At 50.9% G+C, this 23,574-nt stretch overlaps 7 protein-coding genes across 7 annotated transcripts; 3 read left to right on the forward strand and 4 right to left on the reverse strand.

Moving 5' to 3' along the window:
- Positions 1-1,116: 1,116 nt before the first annotated feature.
- NCS57_00987300 (uncharacterized protein) lies at positions 1,117-1,720 on the reverse strand (the record flags this gene model as incomplete). Its single annotated transcript, XM_053059633.1, has 2 exons — positions 1,117-1,155; positions 1,205-1,720. 2 exons carry the CDS (start codon positions 1,718-1,720, stop codon positions 1,117-1,119), a joined length of 555 nt encoding a protein of 184 aa, XP_052910027.1.
- Positions 1,721-2,081: 361 nt separating this feature from the next.
- Positions 2,082-2,812, forward strand: NCS57_00987400 (uncharacterized protein; the record flags this gene model as incomplete). Its single annotated transcript, XM_053059634.1, has 2 exons — positions 2,082-2,331; positions 2,382-2,812. 2 exons carry the CDS (start codon positions 2,082-2,084, stop codon positions 2,810-2,812), a joined length of 681 nt encoding a protein of 226 aa, XP_052910028.1.
- A 6,318-nt stretch (positions 2,813-9,130) lies between these two features.
- Positions 9,131-10,690, reverse strand: NCS57_00987500 (uncharacterized protein; the record flags this gene model as incomplete). Its single annotated transcript, XM_053059635.1, has 3 exons — positions 9,131-9,343; positions 9,569-10,027; positions 10,100-10,690. 3 exons carry the CDS (start codon positions 10,688-10,690, stop codon positions 9,131-9,133), a joined length of 1,263 nt encoding a protein of 420 aa, XP_052910029.1.
- Positions 10,691-12,152: 1,462 nt separating this feature from the next.
- NCS57_00987600 (uncharacterized protein) lies at positions 12,153-14,228 on the reverse strand (the record flags this gene model as incomplete). The annotated part of the gene is made up of 1 exon (XM_053059636.1): positions 12,153-14,228. One exon carries the CDS (start codon positions 14,226-14,228, stop codon positions 12,153-12,155), a length of 2,076 nt encoding a protein of 691 aa, XP_052910030.1.
- A 1,082-nt stretch (positions 14,229-15,310) lies between these two features.
- On the forward strand, positions 15,311-16,726 carry NCS57_00987700 (uncharacterized protein; the record flags this gene model as incomplete). Its single annotated transcript, XM_053059637.1, has 2 exons — positions 15,311-15,512; positions 15,639-16,726. The coding sequence occupies 2 exons, from the start codon at positions 15,311-15,313 to the stop codon at positions 16,724-16,726; spliced, it is 1,290 nt and encodes a 429-aa protein (XP_052910031.1).
- Positions 16,727-18,718: 1,992 nt separating this feature from the next.
- Positions 18,719-20,536, reverse strand: NCS57_00987800 (uncharacterized protein; the record flags this gene model as incomplete). Its single annotated transcript, XM_053059638.1, has 1 exon — positions 18,719-20,536. One exon carries the CDS (start codon positions 20,534-20,536, stop codon positions 18,719-18,721), a length of 1,818 nt encoding a protein of 605 aa, XP_052910032.1.
- Positions 20,537-22,301: 1,765 nt separating this feature from the next.
- NCS57_00987900 (CBM20 domain-containing protein) lies at positions 22,302-23,460 on the forward strand (the record flags this gene model as incomplete). The annotated part of the gene is made up of 2 exons (XM_053059639.1): positions 22,302-22,400; positions 22,444-23,460. 2 exons carry the CDS (start codon positions 22,302-22,304, stop codon positions 23,458-23,460), a joined length of 1,116 nt encoding a protein of 371 aa, XP_052910033.1.
- Between the last annotated feature and the right edge of the window lie 114 nt (positions 23,461-23,574).

The raw sequence follows: 23,574 nt of genomic DNA on the forward strand, positions 1-23,574 counted from the left end.
TTAAATATTATATAAATCTTTATCTAAGCTATATAGAGTAATTCCGTAATAATTTCTTTATTACTCACGTACTCCTTAATTATCTATGCCTAGATTATTATATAGTATAGGAGGTAATAATTTAAAGCCATTAGGGGGTTAGTATATTAATAGAGATCTCGGAAATGTTTATTTTCGAGCTTATAAAACGGAATTTAATTATAGATAACCTAGCGAAAAAGACGCTTCTTCTACTAGTCCGGCTTAAAGGCTAAGTTATAGTGATTCATAATCCGCTAATCGCGTAGATTATTTGCGTTAAGGCCAATAGGCTCAAAAAAAATATGCCTAGGCCGCTTTATTATTAGCTCACTATCCTTATTAAGGTAGTAATATTTAAGCATATAGTTCTTAATATTCTTAATACCCCTAGAAGCAAATAAGTATAACTTATGCGGCTTCTTTTAATAGCAGCTCTTATATAATTAAAAGCGATTCTTCTTATTTATCCCCTTCTAGACCTTAAAGCTATGCTCCTAGTACTAGCCTCATTGATCTAATATATTATTTAGTCGAATATAGCTAGGTATATAACCCTAATCGAGCCCTATATATACATTATCGTATAATGGGGGCGGTATATTATTAATAGGCATATTACTACTATGGCCTAACGGTCGCTACAACTTAGAAAGGGCTAGAGGATATATCATAATAGTAGAAAGGGACGAGGCTAATAACTGATTATCAGAAGGCACATAGGTAGATATTTGGATATCTTATATAGATAGTAAATAAAGAAGGTAAATAATCGTCTCTATTGCTATTAAGGCGGGGCAGGTCTCCTAGACGAGCCATTTAGAGGCCACATTTATCTTACAAGGGCCTCCAGATTAGCCGATCCTCCCGGACGCTCACCTACCCTAGACCAAAACTAGGTATATAGTAATGAATCAACCGGAATTAATCAACGGGCACCTACATTGAATTGTATTGCATTGACTTATATAATCTGAAATTCAGGATTGAATTGCATTGAATTGAATTGATTCAATAATATTGCATCAATATTGAAAGCCGTTGATTGATTAGCAAGCCTGGAAGAGACAAGGTGGTCGAGCGCGAAACAGTGGAACTCTAGTTTCCAGGGCCGACGGTCATCTGCGCGACAGATGACTGCGTACTGCAAAATCATAGCTAGATGCTGGGCAGAGCCTTGCCATACGCCATGTACGATGAGAGGTGCGAGAGCATCACAGAACTCCCGAGAGAACACCACAGACGATGTGCCGTACTTCAAGTTGAGCAAGGGGGAAATCGGGTCGAGGGGAGTGCACCGAAGGATTCGCATGCAGACCTTCCAGAGTGTTGTTAGCGATGCGTTCTCGACGTCGATGCAAGCATACGCCTTCTTCCCGAGAGAAGAATCCCATTCCAAGAGCATCAAGTCTTCGTCTTCCTTCTTCCATATGGCCGTAAACGTTGGCTCGGCGGGTCCGACAATGGCGTCAAAATCGGTTTCTTCAATGGGCTGATAGCGAGATTGAAGAAAGGCACGCATCTCGGCTACCTCTCTCGCGTGGAGCGCTTCGAAATCATACTGGGAGGAATCGCTGTCGGAATTGCCGTCGGAATCACTGCCGGAATTGACATCGGAATCGCTTTGGTGAGTGGTCGCAGCATCTTCGTTCGAGGGCATATCGATGTCATCGTCATCGTGCTGCTCCATTGGGGTAGACATGTTTGATGGATGTGATGAAGGAGAAAAGAAGAAGTCAAGGGAGCAAGGGCTTGTTGCTAAGAAAACATGCCGGTTGCTTGACAGTGTTTCACGGTCAGCGGATGAGTGAGAGTGGGCTGCCAACTGAGAGTCCACCCCCAAAGCCAGAATAGGCTTAATATACTCAAATCGTCGTGTTAGACGAGGTGAAGCTTCTCATCAGTCAAATCTCCAGAAGAGTCACGTGACTCGTGATGTTGCTCCTTGACAGTGAATCATACTCGTGCAAACGCCGCGACCCTGTTGGCCCGCTCCCTGCTTTTTCTTCTCTCTCTTTTTCATCAACTCTTCTCTTTCTTCTTTCCACCTCCTCATCGTCACCATGAACGACACACCTCTGCTTCCTCCGGGCCTCGAGTCCCCAGATGGCCAAAGTCTCACCTCCCGCCGCGCCTATATGGCTGCTGTTTTCCCGCTTTATGGGCCATACAGCGACGAGATGATGGCAGCCGCCAGAGCTAGGGCGGAGCGTACCATCTGTTTTGCCCTCCATGGGTACAAGAAGACCCGGGTCACCCACCTATACTTCGAGTACCTCGTCGATCTCACCGTCTGGGACAACTGGTCGACTTGTATGTATGACACTTCCCGATCTAATGAGTTACACTAATTATGAGATCAGCCAACAAGCTGCCGTTCTCCCTCCCTGAATGTCCATGGGCTGAGACGGGGCCGCATCCCAACAACGCAAGCGAGGGCTGTTCGTCTATTTACGCCCAGTGGCTTGAAAGCCACATTGACGAGCGCGCCCCCTCCGCTGCCGAACAGCAGCTCGAGCCCGAGTTTGCTTCCGCCTCCCCTCCCTCTATCGCTGCTTCGGCTGCCGTGCCACCTCAGACCTCCTCTCCCACCCACGCTCAGTCACCCGAGAGCCCCAACCACCAGCGCGTCGTGGAGGCCTTGACCAGGAGCATCGAAGCTCTCAAGAGAGATGCCGAGTCGATCAACCGTCGTATCGCAGAGCTAGAGGCCCTCAAAGAGAGCATCGCGGCGCTCAAGCCCAAGCCGATCATTTGGGACTTTGACTCTGACATGGATACATCTAATGTCTAAGCGCCCCGATTTATGTGGGCATAGGCCCGTAAGTCGGCTCCTTTCCCAGCGCGGTTAGGGTTATCGTCAAATTAATATCTGTTTAGCTTGGATTCCATCGACGTGAGGCACACCAGGATAGACAAGGGTGGGATGAGGATATGTTATCGGGGTTGGCCTTGGAGCTTGGCATGGATTCGCGGGCTCGGGCGCGATGGTTCTTACGATGGAGACTTGACGCGTGACACCAGTTCAAATACTCGATCATCCTCTCATAGTGTCCCTGAGATGGAGATGGGGGCAAGGGCCGGCTCTTAACTGTAATAAATAATTGTCAACACATCATATCCCAATGCTAACACAGTGCTTTCAACTCTCTGCTCCTCATAAGGGTAAAGGGAGAGCTCACTTTCAAGAACGGATGCAGTCTCAAACTTATCGCTGGTCCCACGGACAGAGTCAATCTGATCTCCAGGCTCAGGCTGGTCTAGCTCAAACTCGGACTCACTTCAGGCTGTGGCGCATCCATCTAGGGTCTGTGGTTCTGCGAGCGATAAAGACTCCTGAGCAGAGACATTGGTGCCGATAGGGGCGTCAGATGGTGACCTCTCCTGGGTTTGCCCCCTTTGTCGCATCTGGACGTTAGGATGCTTGTGGATTGGCTTGACGATGTAGATGAATGAGTCGCAAGACTAAGATTGTTGGACTTGCCGACACTCCCGTCCAGCCCTGTCCACCCTCAATGACGATGTCGTTCTGGCCACCCAGGCAGCTAGCCAAGGCTGAGGGAGGATTATACAGTGGGTTGAAATGAAGAGAGATGGAAGCAGATTGCTGATATTTACGCCAGGCTTATGTTAAGAAGTGGCCTTTGACTGGCGGTCGATCTCGGACATATCAGAGAAATCGTCTAACTGGTTTGCAGCGGACTTGACCCGTTGATGCAAGAGTCTGACAGCGCTGTAGGTGTCTATCGTTGTCCACAAGGAATCGACCGATGGGCTCTCATTGTGGAATGTCAGGCTAAAGTGGATAGGCAGAGTTATGTCATTCATATCTGACTGGAAGGGTGGACATTTTAGGGCGTGGAGGGTCTTGAACATGTTGGATTCTGACCTCATTGTAAGAGTGCCCCTGAAGGAACTCGCATGTGAGCTTGGAGACTATGGGGGGCTGTGGCGTTGGTTTAATCGTGTCGTGTCCAGACACTGATATCCGAGTCTCGACCAAACAAGGGACAGAGTGCAGAGTGCACTAGGAAGGCCATGCTTACCTAGTTCAAGGGTAAGCACGAGGTAAATGGTAGGTAAGGGATAGGCACCTAAGTGATAGGTAAGGAGTAGGTAAGTAATAGGTAAGCAATAGATACCTAAGCACTTCGTAAGGAGTGGGTAAGAAGTAGGCAAGTAATAGGTAAGTAATAGGTACCTAAGGGAAGGGTAAAGGATAGGTAAGTAATAGGGGAGCAATGATATGGTATAGAAGGATCTGGATATCTGAGCTAAGGCAAGTCCCGGAAGGAGGATAAATGGAATATAGAGTAAGAAAGATTATGCACTCTCTGAGTATTGAACCGAGGTTAAAGGGAAGCAAATGATAGATCTAAGGACTAGAATGAAGTCAAAGGACGAAGAACAAGTCCCAGGGCAGCAGTCTTAGCCAAACAAAGCTAATAATTGTCAGGCATTCGTGTAGCGGTTTATGCAAAGGCATATAGACATTCGAGCAGCAACATGACCCATGGTGCTAGTAAACCTTTATCGAGGGCGATCTCAAGGTGCCACCAAAGAGTACACAAGCTCCCCAGTTCAACTGATCATGGGTACGGCTCCAAATCGACGCCAGGATAAAGCCTGCTCCAAGGGTTTTCAGGTCTAAGATACCACAGGTAACTACTAGAAGCCCAGAGCCCAACCGTCTGGGTCGGGGAGTTGTGCAAGGTCACTGCTTCAGTAGGGAGTAAGTCCTGTATTGAGCCGCAGAGAGACAACTTAGACTGAAATGAACAGAAAAAAAATATAAAATAAATAAAATACTCTAAAGTTTTAACATAGAAGTCTGGTTCTATAATCATAAACTTTTGATAACATGGTTTACGGATTAATAATGATATTAGCGAGGTACTGGAATCTTGGGGGAGAGGCGTGCCATTTCCTGGACCACTAAAGAGCTCACTTTTGCTTTTCAAGTGGGATGCTTCACAGTTTTAAGGGCCATCAGGCGCTTGCCATGTTTTCAGTGAGTCTTGAACGAATACAAGAGCCACACCAGTCACTCATCAAGCCAGGATCACTCGACTTCTCCGTCTTCAAACCAAACTAAAGCAGAACAGGACAGCCAACAATATGAACACCAAATAAACGTTAATGTCTGGTCAGACAAAGTCATTAGATATCTAGTCTCGTGAAGTGTCTTAGCCGGTGTACGCGAAGCCTACCATCATAACATCGATCATTCTAGAACAGCATACACCAAATGAAGTGCGGAGGAGCAATGTCAGAAGTATAGACAGAACTGTTTGACTAGACTAGCATGAAACAGCAAAGTACAGATCCCATCCAGGGCTGGCACTCCTGTCCTCCCAAGCGCCTACAGGGCTGGCCACAGACACCTTTGAACCCCTCTAGCGACGATATCAAACACCTTCCCCTCTAGATGGACTAGCCCGTGATTGACGAAGTGGCAGAACGAATTGACGTGGCGACTCTGGCTTCAGACTCTCGGTGGACTTGTTGGGGTGTCGATCGGGTTCCGAGAGGGGAGCGATGTAGCGGGGGAGCGCTTCCTCAGCTAACTTTTCGGTCTCGGGGTTCACTCGCCTCCTCGTTGGCTTGGTGTCCATTGCCACACCACCTGGCACCAGACCAAAGAAAAGCACCTATGTTGCAGGAGTGGCATCCTCAACAGACCAAGCATCCTTTCGCGTACAATGAGGCCGGTACTCGGGAATGATGTCGGATCCATCGATGTTAAAAGTCTGTACCGAGTCCTGAGGCATGGCTGCATCCCTCTTACGCACGGCTGCGATGAGGGCATATGTGTTGCGGCCAGATGTCCTGAACCTGTGCCGGCCGTTGACGGTACACAAAGTCCACTCCGGGAGGTCCAACACGCGAAGGCTATCGAACGAGAGGCGGGTACTGGGGTCTGATTCTGGGGTGTACTCGAGTCGAACGATGAGGGGCATATGAGGGCTGTAAAGGAATGATCGGCCGTCGATGTCGAAGATTCCGTAGGACTTGTCGACAAGCGCCCGCAGAGTTTGCCCAGGATTTTCATGTCGGTTCAATCGCAGTAGGCTGACATGCGCAATCTCGTTCTCTTTCAACTCATCCAGCTCGAATGGATCGAGCGAGTGCCGGGGGTCGTATAGCGAGAAATCAGATTGAGACCAAAAGGGCCGGCACATCAGGTCACAAGTGTGCAGCTCCTCGAACGATGTGATATCCAAGCCATCGATCTCTCGAAGAGATTTGAGAAGACCGTGTCTGGCCTGAGAGGCCCGTTGAAGCTCTTCCACGCTCGTACCGAACATGTGCCATGCGTGGCGGAGGATGGGATTCTCCTCTTCTGCTCTCTTGACCCAGTCACTTCCAGCAAGGTTATCCCGACCCAGCATCATATGGGCGTAGATGCGTCGTAGCACCACAATCAGGCAGTCCAGTCCTGGATTGAAGCCAGTCCTGGGACGCCGCGGCGGACGGGTTGCCAAGATCTGGCCGACGAATTCGATATCTTCATCCACTCGATAGTGGGCACAGCTGTCATCGGGCGCGTGGGAAATTGGTGGTGGCTGTTGACTGGTTTCTTTCTCCATGGTCGCGGTTGTTGTCTGAAGTGAAGAAAGAGAATGAAGCTCAGTACCTAGGTACCGAATCGTTAAAGAGATGCTCGTAAAACAGCTGAGCGAGAGACACATCGGGTGAGGCAGGGGAGAGACCGCCTGAGGGAGGAAGCCATGGCAGCTGAACGAGCCACTAGAGCCGACAAGCTGTCCATAGACCAACTCCAACAGGAGAAAGACAGGATGGCCCAACAGGTCCAGCAGCTGGCTCAAGAAAAGTCGGATGCCATTGCGCGTGGAAATGAGGCCAATGCTGAGCTTCGGAGCCACAAAGATGAGCTTTCAGCCCTGAGAAAGGAGCTGTCTGCTTTTCAGTATCGCCAGCCAACGGTTGAAGAGGCTGACGCGACGATAAAAGCCCTTCGTGATGAGGGGGCCAAGGACCGAGAAGAGGGAGCTGCTTTTAAGCAGCTTGCTCAAATAGCTGAGGGGCACAGCAAGAAGCTCGCGGCCGAGAACCTGGGTCTCTCTGGCCAGAATGAGAAACTGCAACGAGACTTGGCCCAGGCTCTCCAGAATGTCGCCTCACTCGAGGGTGACAGAGATGTGCTCTCCCGACAGAATGGGGCCCTTCAGCAACAGCTGTCCGCAGCTCGTGAGCTTACAGCCGAGCTTCGTGGTGACAAAGCTGCATTGGAGCAGGAGATAACGAAGCTCCGAGAGTCTTCCGTTTCCGAGCAGCGCAAGACATTGGAAGATCTTGAGACGGCTGCAGCTCGGGCTGGTCAAGCCGAGAGAAGCTGTAATCAGCTCCAGGAGGAAGTTGATCGACAGCGCCAAACGCTGAGTGACCAGGTTAGTGAGATCAGGACACCGACAAAAACCTCCCAGGAGCGAGAGGTTCAGCTCTCTCGCCAATCTGAGGCTCAAGTTCAGCAAGCAGCCACGCTGCTGCGCCACTTGTCAATTAGGCCCTGATCATGAACGGGGTTCAAAATGAATCATGATTCAAATTTTCCTGTTAAATGAATGAGGGGACACGCTTTCCTCGATCCGGCACCGCTCCCAGCAGGGCATATAAGAATTGACCGTCCTAGTTGCATCTCTGACCCCAAGGATCGTCATCCACATGTATCACGCTAGCCGGGGGCTGCCGCGGCCTTCGGCTTGCCCGTGGAGGCAAGAGGGATATCGATCATACCGATTTTCGTGATTCATTTTAAATCAGGCAGGAAGGGGTGATTGGAAGCTATTCATAGTCTTGATTCTAGTCAGAAATGACATCTGAAGACGAGGAAATAGAAGAAATCACTCGCCTAATCGATGATGACGGCCTCCTCGACGACGAGGAGCTTCTTCGTCAGTTGGCAATAGAAGATGAAGTCATCACCAACCGCCATAGGGTTCTCATCGTACTGCGCTTCCTCGGTGTCATCGGCGATGAGAGACCAACTTGGCGAGGCCGCCGCCGCCGCCGTCTACGCGCTAATACGCACCTTGCGAGAGAATACGCATCGTGGCTGCTCGGAGGGGACGATGATATGTTCAAGCACCTATTCCGCATGCCACACGCCCTATTTCAGGCCCTCTGTCGGTGGTTGCGGATCAATACTGCTGCTCATGATAGCAGGCGTATATCTCTCGAGCAGAAGTTGATGATTATGCTGTGGATATTCGCGTACGGGGAGCCGCAGAGAAATACTGCCTTTCGCTTCTGTGTCAGTCAGGGAACAGTCTCGAATGTATTCCATGAACTCATCGAACCTCTCCGGCGACTACATGTCCGCTTCGTTGTGCAGCCAACAAGTCATCTCCTTGATCTATCGACTTTCGTGGAGCTTTCCCCGAAGATGAGGGCATTCAACGGTGCTGTCGGGGCCATAGATGGATGTCATATACCTGCCTTCGTTCCTCGTCAGCAACAGAGAAGATATTGGTCAAGGAAGAATAATATCTCACAGAATATCCTCGCAGCAGTTAACTTCGAAGGGTTCTTCGTATACGTGCTCGTGGGCGCCGAGGGATCTATCAATGACTCCTCACTCATACGTATAGCAAGGACTATGAACCTGCGAATCCCCTCAGCACGATTCTATATTGCCGATGCGGGCTTCGGCTCTAGAAGAGGCATCCTGATTCCATTCCCAGAAACGAGATACCATCTGCAAGACTGGGAAGCAGCTGCTCGACGGCCACAGTGCCCAGAAGAGATATATAACCTTCGTCACGCCCAGCTTCGCGTAATCGTCGAGCAGATCTTTGGCCGGGTCAAGAGGAAGTTCAAGATCGTGAGACACAGCGCCGCCGAATACTCCATCAGAGACCAGCATCGGATCGTGCTTGCAGTCACGGGTCTATAGAATTTCCTCTTAGCAGATGGCCTAGAGCCCGGCGAGCGTGATCTTGATCTTCTGATATACCTGAATAACTTCCCTCTTGCCCGGGAAGCGATGGAAGCGGCCAAGAGGCGTGCGGATGACTTCGTGCCGGCACAGACTTCGCTCGGGCTACGCGATATTATCGCTGAAGCGACTTGGCGGCAGTACAGCGCTGTATTAAGAAGAAGAAGAGAAGAAGAGCAGCATGAGGCCAGAAATCAGCAGCGCCGTGAGAGCGGCCAAGGCGAGGAAGGTGGTGAGCGTGAAGAAGGCGGCGAGAGCGGTGGAAGCGATGAGGTTGAGGAAAGTGAACAAAGAGAGGGCCAGCAGCGCGGCCGAAGGCGGTGAGGGGTAATTTAAAGCTACAAAAGCAGACTTATGATAGCTTGACTGCGGTTAGTAGTAAGGCATCTAAATCAGGGTCAATTTACTAGGGAAAAGCTGCCTCAACAGATCAAATACTACCAAGCCTCGTCTTCCAAGCATAGTAACTACACAGCCTTATTCTGCCGGGCCAAGTTGGCTCTCAACCCAAGCTTCCTTCACCTCCTTCGAACCTAGCGCATTCCATATCACCGCATTCCTCACTTCCTTAAATAATGAGATCGCCCTTACGGCATAGGGCATGCCTTTTGACTCTCCGATGACTTCCAAGCAGTTAGTGACTGCCTTCTCTAGGTCCTCTGACCCGGCTGCCCGTGACGTGACGGATAAGCTCCTCTGAGAATCATTATGAAGTAGCTCCTTTAACTCCGCCGCCGTAATCAGTCCCTCACTCCTTTCCTTCTTCTTCTTCGCTGCCGCTGAGGAAGGAGTCTGATACTCGGATATCGCATTGCGCTGTCGCCGCTGTAGCTGTGACGAAGAAGGAGTTAACCCTCTCCCCGGCGTCGAAGGTCTCAGAGCCGGCGACGACGAGAATCCTTCCTCACGCGGAGTATCAGGGATCAGAGAGTTAGGGATCAGAGAGTCGGGAAGCTGAAGAGAATCCGGAAGCTGACTCTGTGGTAGATCATTTGCTTCGTCGTCGCTCTCCTCGCCCTCCTCCTCCTCTTCCTCGACTTCCTCGACTCCCTCATCGTCGTCGTCAGTCATCACGACATCCTCGTCTTCGCCCTCCGCCCTACCTCTCGGGTCCTAGCTCACCCAGATTATATCATCATCCGCTGCAGTGATAAGCCGGCCTGCTGGCAGATCATCTGCGAATATCTCCTCCCACGAGTCCATCGTGATATACGGACCAACAAGAAGTCCTTCCGTCATAGCCTTATGGCCATGCTGCGGGTATCTCTCCTCTATCTTCTCCCTATTATCCCGGCTAAGATCAACGCATCCAGTCCTCTCACGATATCCTCCTCCTGATAGATCATAAGCTTCACGGAAAGCACGCCAGAAGTCCTTCAGGTTCCGCAGCTTATTCTTCATTATATCGTAGGACCAATTTTGGTTCGCCCACTTCGTCTTGAAGCCCGGGATGAAGCTCACCAATACATCCTGGTACGCCCCTTTCTTATTGATATTCAGATCACCATTCCGGCGGGCTTCAAGGAGTCTTCCAAGGAAGTATAAAGTCTGTTCGTCAGTCCACCGCCAACCCCGGCTGGCTTGAGACCCTGATGTGACTGACTGACTGCTAGGATCGTTAGGGTGCGTGGGCGGCGGCTGTGATGCTTCTTGTGTAGCCGGCGGCAACTGGGACCGCTTCTTGGACTTCCGACGGGCTCGTGTGAGCGGCATCTCTTCGAATTAGGTGTATTTTCTATGGGAGATATAGAGACGACTCTCTTCTTCTCGAAAATCGTGTCCAAAGGCGTTTAAATTCAGCTTCAAAGTCGATATATTTACTTGCTCAGTATCACACCCGTGATGACTTCACTATGACCGTGTGACAGGTGGGGAAGGCGGTCAGGGCTATCGCCCGTTGAGGAATAGCTATGAACATGACGGGGTTTTGGGTACAAGACGGTGGCTGCGCTAATTTTATGCGATAGGATGTCACTCTCCGAAACGTGATTCATTTTGAACCCCGTTCATGATCAGGGCCTTAGCACCGAGTCTGATATCTGGCAGGGTCTCGCTCAGCGGACCCTCCACGATGTGACCTGGCTCTCCACGCAAGCAACATGGCACCCTTGGAGAATTCTTCCCTCGTGGTCCACTAATGAGGCTCTAGAGATACAAGTGGATGATCGCAGTGTTCACGCTGCAGCCCTCGATGTGCTTGCCATCCTACGGTCAAGATCGGCGGGCGTAATGAACCTGTTGAGCCGACTCCAGGTCCTGCAGAATGGCTTGATAGACTCCCCTTCGGTTGTCTCATCTTTGGCTGAGATGCTTCTGGGTGCTTTCGTAGAAGCAGTCCAAGATACGCGCCTTCACCTCATGCACCGCATGGTCATGCGGCAGGTTGCTCTTGAGATGTTCCCTGTTGCTCAGGTCCAAGAAACACTTGGAAAGGCAATGGACATGTTCGATGCCCGGATCGCCCGTCTTGCTGGCGTGATACGCGGGTGGGACTGTCGCTTGCCCATTACTGCAGATCCTCTTGTGTTCTTCTTTTCAGTCGAATCCTGCTTGTGCACAAGAAAAACGTCAATGAACACATAGCTGCATTAAAACCCCACGCTGAAAACCCGTAAAATCCTCTTGTGAGGTTCACGGTCTAGAATGGGACCGAGTTGTTCAGGTGCATTGCCCTACAATGGAGGATAGCAGAAATCACGGCGGCAACTGACTGAAACATTGCGTCTTTGTGGTCCAGAAACTCTATTTTCACCTCGAAGTATCCTTGGCATTCCATCCACCGACCGTACATGTCCCATGACCAGTCAATCTTCGTCCCAGACAAGGTCTTCCTCATGATGTAGACCACTTGACAGCTCCCCACAAAGCCACGTACAACACGAAACAGCTGGATAAGACGACCCCGAGGTTCGATGAGGTGACTATTTCAGCGTTAGCAAACAATTCGGACACAGTAGAGTTATCGACTTACCTAGAGTGTTGGCAATCTCCAGTCCTTGTGTAGACCGAGGTGACCTGGTGACGGGGTTGTATTCTGACCCGGGACAATTGAAGTTGGCCAACTCAAAGGATAAGGGGCCGTACGCCGTAGCACCACTGCAATGGTTGGTCTCAATCCAACCTCGGAATGCCTCTAACCTGACTGCGCCTGACACTTAGATCGGGCCGGGGTCAATCAGACGCTATCCTTTGCGTCACCGTGGTATCTCATGGCACGCTGGATGGCCGATTCGCCGCGTTGGGGCAAGCAGTCGAGAGGATGGCGGCTCATCTTCGATCCCCTGCGGCTAAGCCAAAGCTCATCCTTTTCTGGCGGCTCGGGGCAATTCTGGGGAGGCTCCCAATCCTTTGGTGCGTTCAGGATGTAGAGTTTGGTCCCTTTCCACATCACCCCACTCCGGTTCTCCTCCGTGCTGGGCAGGGGAGATCCAGAAACTCGGCCCGTCACACGTTCATTGTCGGCTTGCGAGTGACGGGCGGGCGTGATTCGATCATCGATGCCTCGGATCTGCTCACTCACAGTTTCGATGGCCTCGGCACCGGTCGCCACCTCTTTCTCAAGGTTCTCTGGCGCCTGATGTTGGGATGTCTTGGCCTCCGTCAGGGCCTTTATGGCAGCCTCTTGCCGAGCCTGACACTGCTGGATCTCATCCTGGCGTTTTTGAACCTTGGTCATTTCAAGCCGGATACCCTCTTGAAATGACTCAAGGGACGACTTCATTTCGTCAAGTTCCTTCTTGAGGATGTCATTCACCACCTTCATGACGTCCTGCATGTTATGGGATGCCATGGGAGTCATAGGGGCGTTCGTTGCAGTCGCCTGCGGGGAAGGGAGGGTCGGTACGCGGCGTCGAGGGGGCACTTGAAGTAGAGCAGGAGGGACAGACGCGGGGGCATCATCGACCTCACCCTCATAGCCAAGGACAAATCCATCGTCAACGTCCATTCTCGAGGGCTCATCGTCAGATTCACCATCGCTCTCGGTGTCAGAGTCAGAGTCAGACTCAGGCTTGGACTCAGACTCGGGCTCATCGTCGGGGACTCCAACAGATGCAGGATGGTCTTCGAGTTCTGGCTCAGAACCTGAAGACTCAGGCTCAGACTCAGACTCAGACTCAGACTCTGGCTGTGGCCCGGCCATCTCCTCGCCCTCGCCCTCACCCTCGCCCTCGTCGTCACGGTGCGCCATTGCAATCTGTCGCAGCTGCTGCTGAGCTGCACGCTCGTAAAATTCCCGAAGCTGGCTCGCCTTGGGAATCTCAAGTCCACTCCCCTTTGCAGTCTTGAAAGCCTCGTACGCCTCATCAACGGTGCAATTAATAGTGGCATTAATGGCCGCTGCAACTACTTTTAAGTCGTGGATGGTGACGGAATAAACTTCGAAGCCGCTGGAGGAAGTTACAACCTCTGGGATTCTGTCGAAGGTCCAGCCCTTCACCGTCCGATGGATAGCGAGGAAGAGATCAGACAGGGTGCAAGGCACTTGACCTGCCTGGATGGCCAATGCTCGTGCTTCCTTGTGCATCTTGTGGACTGATTGCAAAAGTTGCGAGCCCTTATTCTGTTCCATGGATTGCCTCAGGTTGGCAAGCGCATTGCAGCTAGGATGAGGGATCCATGGACGGCGATCATCTGTGCGACAGATGACGGCATACTGCAATAACATGGCCAGTCGTATGGGACGGCCTTGCCAAACGGGGTAGACGAAAAGAGCCGTAAGCCGGTTGCAGAACTCTCGGGACCACAACCCGGCTTGAGAGGGCCCAGCCAAGGGTTGATATCGCAGGCCCTGGCGCGGCGAGATCAAAGCCAAGGGCGAGCACCTGAATACTCGCAAGCAGACTTTCCACATGGTTGTTATCACTCCGTTCGGGCCGTTGATAGATGCGTAAACCACCTTCTCAGGTGATGCATTCCATTCGGCCATCATGGCATCTTCGTCTTGTTGCGTCCACATGTTATTCAGAGGTGGAGCTGTTGGTCCGACATACTTGTCGACGTCCTCCTCTCGAACAGGTGGCCTGCGTTTCTCGAGGAAGGAACGGGTTGCCTTCAGGGTGTCTTTGCTGATGGCAGTGGTGGCATTCTTGCCGGGGCGCCCTGGAACCTTCTTCGCTGGGATGGGAGAGCTGGAATGGCCACGCTCGCTATCGATATCGGTTTCAGGCTCGGGTTCTCTATGGCGGCGACGCTTTTGGGGGGGTGCCGAGGCGCCGTCTGCCTGATCTCGTCGCTTTGTTGACTTGCCCATAGTGCGGCAGCGTTGTTGGTACGGCGAATATGACGGTGCGTGTGTTGTGTTGTGTTGTGATGGATTTTGCTGAGAAAAGTGGAATTCGAGTTACAGCCGAAAAAAAAAAACAATGCACCTGACGTCAGAGCCAGCCAGTGGCTAAACAATGGTGCACAAAATTGATGCACAAACTCACCACCAATCAACTATCCTCGCTGAACCATTCATGCTCTTATTGTTTTGCAATGTGTCTAATATTTTAATCATTATGTCACGTAAAACCTATGGCCTGAATATCTCTGTCTTTACCAGCGACATTGCGTTATTAGTGTTGCCAAGTATTATCAACACGGAACGCATCCATTGATGCCGGCTATTAACTCATAAAGCGCTGTAAATGTTTTATTTTCAGGAATCCGTTCCTTTAAATGGTCAGCTCAATCCAAAGGGTGTCGCCAGACCACTTGCCTTGGGCGCATTTTCGCTGCGTCGACAATGTACCTCTCTCCCACACAACCTTGAACCCTGACCAGTCGCTCCTTACTCCCGTTGGGTTACATGCACTAAGCATCACCAAGTTTATTTCTAGAACAGCTTCCCCACATGGGCACATGGGGCGCAAAAGCTTAGTTCAACGTCAAGGGGCAACTGGAATGACATTGCACATTTCGACCTCGAACAGCATCACCTTGATCAAACGCAGGGGGCACGTGACGGGTAACCTCAGTGCGTTTCCCCCGCATCGGTGTCTGGCAGCATACTGTGGGCTTTGGTGGCTCTCTGCATTGAGCCGCTCGTACCTGCGTGTAAACTAAACTACTTGAGATGTTGATGATTAATCTACCTGAACTTGCAAAGAAGTGTACAAAGTATATTGAAGCTCAAAATATGTGTCAAGGTGCCCATTAGCTCATTGGTCGGCTCAAGGCACTCTGGCAGTGGCAGCCACTGGCAGCACCTCTCACAGCTGGAGGGGGAAAATCTTGTAAAAAACATCCCAGCTCAATCAACAGCACCCCGCATCAACAACCTCACCACAACATCTCACCTTCCACCCAACCACCTACCAACAGTGAATCATTTTCGCACGCCGATTCACAATGCCCCGACACAGATACGGTCGAAAGTTCGGTGACGAGCCCGGCTATAGGCCCCCCAACCGCATCCTTGATGCCCGGGATCAGGCAGCTGAGCGCCGTCGTGAGGCCCAGCCTCCCACTGAGGATCCTCCTCGTGGGAACCAACAGGCGTCTAACGCCCGCGGCAGAACCATCGAGCCTGCCGGCAACAACCGTCGAGATGGTTCGCCCGCTCGTAACGACGGCCATCGAGGTGGTTCGGCCCCTCATGGCAACAACCATGGAGGCTCCCGCCCCCCGCAGATGCACCAAAGTGGACGCCCCCATGATTCTCGTGGTTGACGTCAAGACAAGGTCACTCGCCGTGAGCCTAGGCTCAACATGGTCACCGAGATGGAGTTGATCAATTACTCCGGCGCCCAAGGCCAAGACGTCGTGGTTGATGCTGTCAACCGCAGCTTGGGTGGAGGCCCTCAGAACAACATTGCCGCCCTCACCCCAACGGGCTTTATGATCAAGAGCAATGTCGCCAATCATGCCGCCCGCCTCATCAAGATGGGCATGGCCAACGGTGCCTCCGGGTACGTTGCCAAGATCGACATGATCTACGAGGATGATGTTGCTCGGGCCCGCAAGAACAAGCAACTGGGCCGGAGTATGCAGTCATCTTTGGGTCGACCCAGGCCCAACCTGAGGTTGCCCGATGCCGAATTTGGTCAGGGTCCTCCCCTTGGCGAGCGCATCACTCAGCCCCAGACGCCCGCCGACGAGCCTGCCGCCCAGCGAGAGGCACAGGTCGTCAACCTGGGTGACATGGGCCAGTACCAGTGTGAGAACTGCGCCGAGTCTGGCCACAACATGGTACGGTGCCTCAAGGTTCCCGAGGGAAACCTGCATGGGTGCACCTTGTGCCACTCGAGCACTCACTGCATCGACGAGTGCAACACCTTCCTCGCCATGCCCCTGCAGCAGCAGGTCAAGGTGCTGGTCTTTGACCGCTTCTCGATGCCGCCCCTCAGAACCAAGGTGCATTGGTTCCAGTGGCTCCGCCAGTGGCTCGCTCATCCCGACTCTCGAAACAAGGACGGTGATGCTTACGTGCCCACTGGATTTCCTTGGTCTGAGAAGTTCACCACCGACTTGGGCTCAGGGTTTGTTGGTGATGTCGATGCCCTCCAGGGGGAATTCGACCAGCACAAGGATGTGGCCCGTCTTCCCAGAGACCCGGCCACTACCAACTTTGATGCTGCCGACAAGACATATGGCCTAGCCCATATCCACCCCGACGACCCCTCGACGTTGAGAAGGGCTGCAGATGGTCGATTTGACCAGCCTGCCCCCGTCGAGAAAGCTGGAGAGTCGGCTGCCGGCAACACCCCGGGCGTCCATGCCTCTCTCGATTTTGACCTGGATATGGACACCGCGCCGGTAGACTAAGGGTGCCCAAGACAACCCTCGACGACTCGATGTCTGCCCTATCTTTGATAGTGGCCCAGTCCTCTCCATGTCTCTTCTTGCTCTAGCTTTGAGCTGGTAGCGAGTCTTGCAGCTGCCTCATCATACGTTGAGGCCCAGCCCATCGCCAGTGGTCTGTCACTCGACTCTGCCCTTTTCCTCTTACTTGCGCGACAAGCCGCAACTAAGTTGTTGGCCCATTCAATGCGGCCTCGCCACTCCAACGACTCTGCTTCTGTCCACCACCCTGGATGCGAAATCCAAGTACACATGTAAGTTTTCCCCTGAACCATGTTTGATGTCTCAATCTAACCAACGCAGTCCCGCCACGATATCACACTCGATCGCAAGCATCGGCCGAGCCCACGTCAAGAGCATTACACAAGGGAACCATATGAGATAGCTGGGAGTGGTTGATGAAATGGATTGGGTCTTGTTACTGATTGGTTTATGAAAAGATGTAATGTTTTGTTACGTGTGTAATCACTGTGGAATGGCAAATGCAGTCTTGGTGGCATATCTTTGACTGTGCTCAGAATCATCGTTAACAATAATATGTCTTTTCCTATGAGTGACTAACTTTTCCAAGCCTGTTTAACTCTGTCAATAATCCAGCTTCTCCTAGATCTTAGAGCATTTTACTCTCTAAAATATTTTACTCCTTTTAGAATATTTTACTTCTTTTAAAATGTTTTATTCTTTTTAGAATATTTTATTATCTCTAAAATATTTTACTTTTTAATATTTTACTCTCTAAAATATTCTCTATTTCTCTCCCATCCTAATCTAACCTCCTCTCTATCGTTACTTATAATCATCTCAGTACCTATCCACTACGACCACGACCATCCCCCCCACGGCGACCCTTAAATTCATCACCACGGACCTTACCACGAGCGTGAAGACCACTCTTACGGCGCTCCTTAGCACCATGGTCACGATCTCGTCTGTCATCCTCGCGGTGACCGGACTAACGTGGACACTGAGATCCTGATGACTTGGGTCGCCCATACCGAGAATAGCCTCTTGCCTGCTTGTGTGCAGTCATTACGATGGGAGGTCGTGTTGGCTGCCTGTCTTGGCCAGTAATAATATATCTTTCCCTACTAATAAATGCGCTTTTCAATCAATAATCTATATTTATAAAGTGGTTTCTTAGACTCGAGGTTTGACAGACTGGGATTTGACAAGCTTGTTTGACAAACTGGGGTTTGATAGACTCGAGGTTTCATAGACTGGGGTTTGTCAGACTGGTATTTGACAGACTGGGTTTGTCAGACTCGAGGTTTGACAAACTAGGTTTGACAAACTGGGTTTGACAAACTCAAGGTTTGACAGACTGGGGTTTGTCAGACTGGGGTTTGACAAACTCAAGGTTTGACAGACTGGGGTTTGACAGACTCGAGGTTTGACAAACTCAAGGTTTGACAGACTGGGGTTTGACAGACTGGGGTTTGACAGACTGGGGTTTGACAGACTCGAGGTTTGACAGACTGGATTTGACAAATTGAGTTTGACAAACTAGTTTGACAGATTCGAGGTTTGACAAACTGGGTTTGACAGACTGGGGTTTGTCAGACTCGAGGTTTGACAAACTAGGTTTGACAAACTGAACTAGGTTTGACAAACTAGGTTTGACAGACTGGGTTTGTCTAGGTTTGATAAACTAGGTTTGACAAACTGAACTAGGTTTGACAAACTGAACTAGGTTTGATAAACTGGGTTTGACAAACTGGGTTTGACAGACTAGGGTTTGACAGACTGGGGTTTGACAGACTCGAGGTTTGACAGACTGGTTTCTCAAACTGGTTTCTTAAACTAATGTTTCCTAAACTATAGAGCTTAATAAACCTACCTTGACATTCTCGACCTGGTTTTCTTAGGCTTGGTTATTCTAATCATGATATTCTCCCCCTTTGCCAGTTCTCACTTAAATGTCTGCCGATCAAACGGCTCTTCCGCATCCTTTCGCTGTCATCGCAACTCCTCTCTTTCCTGGGGATCCAGTCTATCAGGTATATCCACCAGGGCCCCAGCTATTGGGTTCCAAAGCAGCCTCTCCTCGTCCGCAACTTCACCTTGGAATGCCCATTTCCATAGTTGGTATATCCCATGGTCACGATGCTTTGATCTGAACGACTGCTCTTCTTGGATAAAGACGGGCGCAGCGCCGAGGTTGGCAAGCATGCTAATGAATGATCGCTGTTGTTTTTGCTCAAGTCCAATTCGACAAGGCAAGGGATGGTACCTGCGTTCGAACTTGGACCTCATAACATTCAAAATCGACTGGCCACCAGGGAGCGCTAATGAAGTTGCATTGATTCTGGCTCCCCTTGACAGCAGCTTCTGTATCATAAGAGGGTGGCTGATGTCGTAAAACTTGGTGAAAAGCTCAGGAGGGCAAGGGTCAGGAGCTTTCTGAGCCCGCCCAAATGTGCAATCCATGATGTAACTTAGAAGCTTCATTAGTAGGCCGTTAATATGACCGGACAGTTTGCCGTCGAAATTGTCGTCTTTGAGCAACAAGTCGATAATGACGCTCCACCGTTCAATACCAACAGCCTGCTGTTCGGGAGTGAAAGGATTGTCCAAAGGGAAAAGCTCCCATGGACACACCCCTTGCCCGGCTAGCCACTCTGGCACATTATTTTTTGCGGCGCCGTTCTCCAGAAACCGTTTGATGATTGTGAATAGTTCATCGTTTAGGAGGCACTTGGGGCCTTTAAAATGCCTCCAAATGTCTAGTATTCCCAAAGAGTAATCTGTATGGACACGATCCGGTAACCGAATATCGGCACCTCTGTCCAAAAGCCAATTGACCATCCGAAAAAGAGAATGATTCAGGTCTGTCACATTGTAAAAGTCGACACTGAGGATGTATATCAACAGTGGGGTGACGACTAGCTGTGTCTGATCGTCATAGTCCAGCCAGCATTGAATCCAGACTCGACACTTGATATTGAGGTCAGCGCCAGCTTCTAGGAGAAGTTCGATCATGTCAGTCTGCCCCTTTGATGCCAAGCGTCTTGCAGCGGCAATCATTGGCATATATTTCCATGGTTCCAGACGGTGTTGCCACGGGGGGCAATCGTTGGGTACTTGACCTGGAATCGGGAGGTCCAGCTCACAACCTCGCGAGACCATGGCCTTGGCTACTGCGATAGAGCCAGAAAGAATTGCAAGTGACAAGGCTGTCTCGGGGTTCCAATTCTTTCCAACTCGGCCAGTAGGGTTTGCTCCGAGGTCCATCCAACGTTGACAGATGTTGAGTTTGAGGTTCAGCTTAACCGCCTCGACAAGGACCTCGTCAAGGTTGGCTTGGATATTTGGAATCTTGTCCTTGACTCCATACTCTTGGCAGAGCTGAACGAATCTGGGGAATTGCAGAGTAAATAGACGTCTTTTGAAAGCGGCAGACTGTCTGAAGTGAATGGTGACATCCGGCTGAGCGTCTGATTTGAGGAGAAACTCAAAGGTGTCGTAATGGTATCTTTTTGCGGCAAGGCCAAGTGTAGAGGCCAAGATAATGTTGCCGTCGTTTCTCCAAGCAACTTCGACAGTGCTGATGTCACCCCCAAGCGAGGGAGCCTTCTTGATAGCCCACATGTTACCCCTGAGGCAGCCCCAAGCCATGAGTTTGTGGACAGCGTGGGGTTCAGCTATCATGTAGGGGTCCAATGTTGTTTCGAGGGCGGAATTGCATTGCTGAAGGCGCCAAATTTCGACGAGGTCGGTCTGTTGGATGATGGTCTCAAACAGCTCCACAGGGAGAGACTCGAGGGGGGACGCCATAGCAGTTGTGTGGTTTGGTGATTTCAGAGCGAACAATTAGATGGGCAGACGATTTTATATGACAAACTCCCCGGTGAGTCACGAAAGAAATTGTTGAATCTTCGGTGTGTCTGCACAGGATGAGCTTAATTGCGGTAAAGTTAATGAGTTCGGCTTGATGGTGAGATTTGACTCATACTATTGAGTCTCATGATGGAAACGGTAGACACTAAAATCAGTTTATTCTGGACCTCGTCTTGAATAATGGTAGCATCAAGGGGGCGTCCTCTGTTACGATAGGCTATGCTTTGGACTCGAGATTGCCCCAAAATGTGCCAACCAGCTGGTGCTCAAAGAGGACAAGGGATGGGCGATTTAAGCCCCTCAAGCAATGGAACAAGACAGTCATCTTTCGAAGCAGAAGAGTCATTCGGCGTGGAAGTTGATAGAGTTTGAACGTGAGATGCTATCGACTGGCGCAGTTATCCCATGAAGGACCGGAATTCAACTATAACATAGAACATAATAACACCTAATCGGGGCTCGTTATCTCTATCTATTGGTGGCCTTTAGAAGATTGTCCTCAGGGTACGGAAGTCCCATTCCGAATGTATACATATGGAGCTGATAAGACAACTCGTAGAAGATATTGATAGGCTCCTAGAATAGACTCATTGCCGTCCTCAGAGAGGTGCATGTTTGGAGCATAGTGGGCAGACATGGCCGCGAGGGCGCTCCGTCGTGGATTCTATCTACTCGAATTGAAATTGAATTGTCACTTCCGGCACAGCCAGGCAATCAGGTCATTACTGATAGCTTGGAGACTATTCAACCTGGTTACCGCTAGGAGCATTAACTCCTTTAGCTTCCGCGCTGGTCCTGTGTGCTACAGGGGGCGGTTTTATTGCGGCGAATTCCCTCCTTCGTTTAGATGAAAGATTTACTGGGCAGCCTATGGCGTTCACATATTTCCTGGGTTTTCAACAAGGGTCTCGACAGCCATTCCAAATGCGTCTCGGCACATGACCGCGCTTTCCCTTCGTCCAGAGTCCCTCCCTCCCCTTGCAGACACCCATGTTTACTAACACAAATTTCAACCCACGTGTGACGATGAAGGACAGGAGTAAGGCCCCTACCCACACCTTACATCTCTTAGCACGGTGACCTTATCGGTCCTACCACGATCTTTGTGGTGTAGGGCCCCTGACATCTCTCTCGAATCCCGCTGTCAAAAGGCGGAGAAGTGCGGGGTGAACACGGGAGCGATTCCGATTTCGCTAAGCGGAGGGAACGTCGCCGTCGGGTAATGAGCTATTTACGGCATAGAGGCGCATGCATTGCCATATGTCCTGCCCTTGTAATAATATCAGATGCTGGCAATAGGGCCGACTGTGCCAAATGTCTATGGCTAGTCTATAATCTTGGCCACGTTGTGAACATGGCGGATTACAGGATGTCGAGACGGTGTTCCTCTTTGGGAGCATACTCTTAGCATAAAGTTAAGGATTTATGAAATCAATGCATTAGACCATTCTGTCTTCCAGACTTGTCATTCGGCCCGTCCCTGGTCACTTTCACCGAGAGCTCTCAGTCCTGTGTGCTTTAGCGCCTGAGCAACAGGAGACTCCGCCTTCACGATGCTTTCATGGAGTCCGGGTGCATGTGAAAAGAAGAGGTGAAAAGAAAAAGTCATAAAAGGGCCATGTCAGTCTGTCTTGTAGAAGAAAATATCACCAGTCTTCAGCTTCAACCAGTCCATCAGATCGTGCAGTCAAAATCCCAGATCATGAAGTATTCCCAGCTCCTTGCCATAGGCTTCGCCGCTTCAGTTGATGCCCACGGCTATCTAACCATTCCCAAGAGTCGCACTCGTCTAGGCGCAGAGGTATGCACCGTCTCCTTATCTAACTTCCTAACTGACTCAAAAGGCCGGCATCGACTCTTGCCCTGAGTGCACCATTCGCGAGCCCGTGTCAGCATGGCCTGACGTAGAAGCCGCGACAGTCGGTAGAAGCGGCCCATGCGGCTTCAACGCCCGAGTCAACGTTGACTATAATGTGCCCTCGAGCAACTGGGGCAACACCCCAGTAGCCACGTACAAGCCTGGGGACGTCGTCGACGTGCAGTGGTGCGTTGACAACAACGGAGACCATGGCGGCATGTTTAGTTACCGCATCTGCCAGGACCAGGCCATCGTTGACAAACTTCTGACGCCCGGATACACTCCTACCGATGAGGAGAAGCAGGCCGCCGAGGATTGTTTCCAGGATGGCCTGCTCCCCTGTACCGACGTCTCGGGGCAGTCTTGCGGCTTCAACCCGGATTGCTCATCTGGGCAACCCTGCTGGAGGAATGACTGGTTCACCTGCAATGCTTTTGGAGCATCGTCCCGCCGCGGTTGTCAGGGCGTCGACAACGCTCCTCTTGGATCGTGCTATACCTCTATCGCTGGAGGATATCCCGTCAGCAAGAAGATCAAGATCCCAAATTACGTCTCGAACCACACACTTCTGTCGTTCCGTTGGAATTCATTCCAGACGGGTCAGGTTTACCTCACCTGCGCAGATATCGCCATCACCGGTAGCGGTACTGGAACACCCCCTCCTACTACGACCGAGAATCCTGGCACGGGCTGCAGCACAGTACCTGTCACCTTTGACCATGTCGTCACGACAAATGTGGGCCAAACAGTCAAGGTTGTGGGATCCATCCCCGCCCTTGGTAACTGGAGCCCATCCTCGGCGCCGGCACTCTCAGCTTCAAAGTATACCTCTAGCAATCATCTTTGGACCACGACTTTGAATCTTCCGGCCGGCCAGTCATTCCAGTACAAGTTTGTCATTGTTGAGTCGAATGGTGCGGTGAAGTGGGAGAGCGATCCTAACAGGGCTTATGCTGTTCCGAGCAGCTGCCAGGCCGTGACTGTCAGTGGAACATGGCGTTAGGGAGTCGTGCGATGTGTTGAGGCCAATGTTAGCATTGGGATATGATGCTATGATGTGTTGATAATGTGTTCTTTGTTATAGTTGAAGCCCAGCCCTTGATGGGGTAACTGAGCT

This window comes from Fusarium keratoplasticum, chromosome 8 (genome assembly GCF_025433545.1).
Source record: "Fusarium keratoplasticum isolate Fu6.1 chromosome 8, whole genome shotgun sequence".
NCBI classification, from domain to species: domain Eukaryota; kingdom Fungi; phylum Ascomycota; class Sordariomycetes; order Hypocreales; family Nectriaceae; genus Fusarium; species Fusarium keratoplasticum.